General features: G+C 42.5%; 1 protein-coding gene across 1 annotated transcript in view; it reads left to right on the forward strand.

Moving 5' to 3' along the window:
• The first annotated feature begins 1038 nt into the window (after nt 1–1038).
• Nucleotides 1039–2551, forward strand: part of LOC106455983 (tryptase-like) — a 3064-nt gene continuing 1551 nt past the window's right edge. Inside the window, exons 1-4 of the mRNA XM_013907967.1 lie at nt 1039–1044; nt 1327–1567; nt 2124–2269; nt 2342–2481. Of these exons, the coding sequence (XP_013763421.1) occupies nt 1039–1044; nt 1327–1567; nt 2124–2269; nt 2342–2481 (533 nt within the window). The remainder of the gene's footprint in view (nt 1045–1326; nt 1568–2123; nt 2270–2341; nt 2482–2551) is intronic.

Below are 2551 nucleotides of genomic sequence, written 5' to 3' on the forward strand. Positions count from 1 at the left end.
TACATTTTTATACTTTTATATCGATATTTTTTATTATAAGTTTAGTAAGATGCACAGTCGGGGGGGGGGAGTACTTTTTAGCCGGAAAAAACATTTCACTGTGTGTTGTACTAGTTATAACTACATGTGACAAATAAATAAAGAATTGAATTGAATTGTTTCGGTGCAGCAGCTCACTCCCTAAATTGAAATCCTAGTTCAGCGTGTGCACCGTGACGTAGTTTCTGCTCGGGGCAGTTCAAGGGTTTTGTACTGCACTGGTGGCACTAAAGCTTATTCTCTGTTATCCACCTCCAGTCTGAACATGTGGAAGCTATGTTGCCTTCTTAACAGAACTATAACATGTCCTCTGCAACTGCTGTTTTCTCCTGAGGTTGAATATCTTCAGGCTACCAACCTGTAATATTTCCTGCCTTGAAAAATTAGTCTCTCCATCCAACTGTGTATAAGATGCTGTCGAAAGACCTGCTTTGTGAAGAATAGCCAAACCGAGTGAAAGGCTAGTGGACGTCAGGGCGTTCCTGCCCAGGTCCGTCTGCTGCGCTCCCAGTTAAACACACTGGAGTTGTTAACCCAGTCTGGTTTTGCCTGAAGATACAGAAGAGCATTTCAGTGAAACTGCCCCAGAGTCAATATAGTGTTTGTTCCGCCCCTCGTCCACAGTGATTGGACGACTGGGTAAAGTTACAGATGTAGGTGACATGTTTAACCTTTGACCTTCAGCAACCAAAAACAAAAGCATGTAGTCTTCAAACAGCTGGGAAAGAGTAACCGCCTCAGGGGACAGTGTTAGCTTGTATGCATGTGACAGTGGGAACATCAGTGGATATCATCCATCTTCAGATTACTTCAGACGACAGAGAAAGTTTGGGATATTTGCATTTTCAAAGTTTCTGGGGAAACGAGACAACAAATCTGTGGATTCCTCTACATCAGAGCCATTTCTCTGACACACTGTTCTTACTGCATCGCACAGTTTACTAGCTTGGCATATTTAGTGTTTGAACGCCTGGACCTACTGACCATCAGCTGCACCACATGGTAGTATGCATATACTATTATATATTGTACATATATTTATTAGTTTCAGATGTAGCCATTCTTGTATTTTGCACAACTCTGTTGCTTGTGAAGCTCGCACACAAGAATTTCACTCACATGTGCTGTACCAATGTGCTGTACCTGCACATGTGATGTGACAATAAAAGTGATTTGATTTGAACAGGCTTTAAAAAATGTGGTAAACAGGAAGTCGAACATTATATCGTTTCATGTTGATAACAATCAGAATAACTGTGTACTGTTTGTGTCTCATGATGATCTCAGCACCAAACTGAGTGGCCTGACTGTGAATCTGGGCCGTCAGCGTCTAAGACAGTGACACAGATCATCATCCATCCAAACTACAACTCTGATACCAATGACAACGACATCTGCCTCCTGCAGCTCTCCTCACCGGCGGCTTTCACCAACTACGTTTCTCCCGTCTGCCTGGCAGCTTCAAGCAGCACCTTCTACAGCGGTGTTAACAGCTGGGTCACCGGCTGGGCCGATATAGGGAGTGGAGGTCATAAAGACATCTGACTGTTTCAGAGAAATTTGACTATAATGCAGGAAACAAGTGTGCTGTCTCAGAAATATTTAGAGCAATAAAATGTTTCCATGAGGTTAAATCTGTCGAGAGTTCAAAACAAGAAAGAATCATTATGTGAATTAACCAGTCTGGAAGTGCTGAATCTGCACCGAGTCACAAAGATCCCTGGTTGAAAGAAAGTATACTTTCTGTGTAGCTGACACTGCCCCCAAGTGGTATTAGACAGTACTACATGTTGACATCCATCTAATGTCTGTGTGAAGTTACGTTTATTTTTTTAGCACGTTTAAAACCAGCAGCTGTTGTGCTTCTTCTAAAACAATGAGGTGAAGTGAGGTCATTACACTACACAAGTTAACCAGGCGACTGTGTTCTGCAGGGAGCTATAAACCCAGCAGACAAACACATGTCTCCATCTTTGCACACATGACTGCACTTTACATTTGGTGGAGCCATCATTTTGCTTGAAGGTGTATTTAATCACTCACATCATTTATTACAAACTGATATATTTATTTTACCCCTTCAGTGTCCCTTCCTTCTCCACAAAACCTCATGGAGGTGGAGGTTCCTGTTGTAGGAAACAGACAGTGTAACTGTGACTATGGAGTGGGAAACATCACTGACAACATGATCTGTGCCGGGCTACGTACAGGAGGAAAGGACTCCTGTCAGGTGATCGCTGTTTCCTGTGTTTGGCACATTTTCACCTTCTACAGTTTCCTCTCCTCAGCTTTGCTCTCAAAGGAGGATTCAGGAGGTCCAACGGTGAGCAAGCAGAACGGTCGCTGGATTCAGGCGGGAATCGTCAGTTTTGGGGAAGGTTGTGCTGAGCCGAATTTTCCAGGAGTCTACACCAGAGTATCGCAGTACCAGACCTGGATCATGTATGTATATATATATATATATATATATATATATACATACATACATACATACATACATACATACATACAT

The sequence above is a fragment of the Pundamilia nyererei genome, unplaced genomic scaffold (assembly GCF_000239375.1).
Source record: "Pundamilia nyererei isolate P.nyererei 1_Seehausen unplaced genomic scaffold, PunNye1.0 scaffold00669, whole genome shotgun sequence".
NCBI lineage: Eukaryota > Metazoa > Chordata > Actinopteri > Cichliformes > Cichlidae > Pundamilia > Pundamilia nyererei.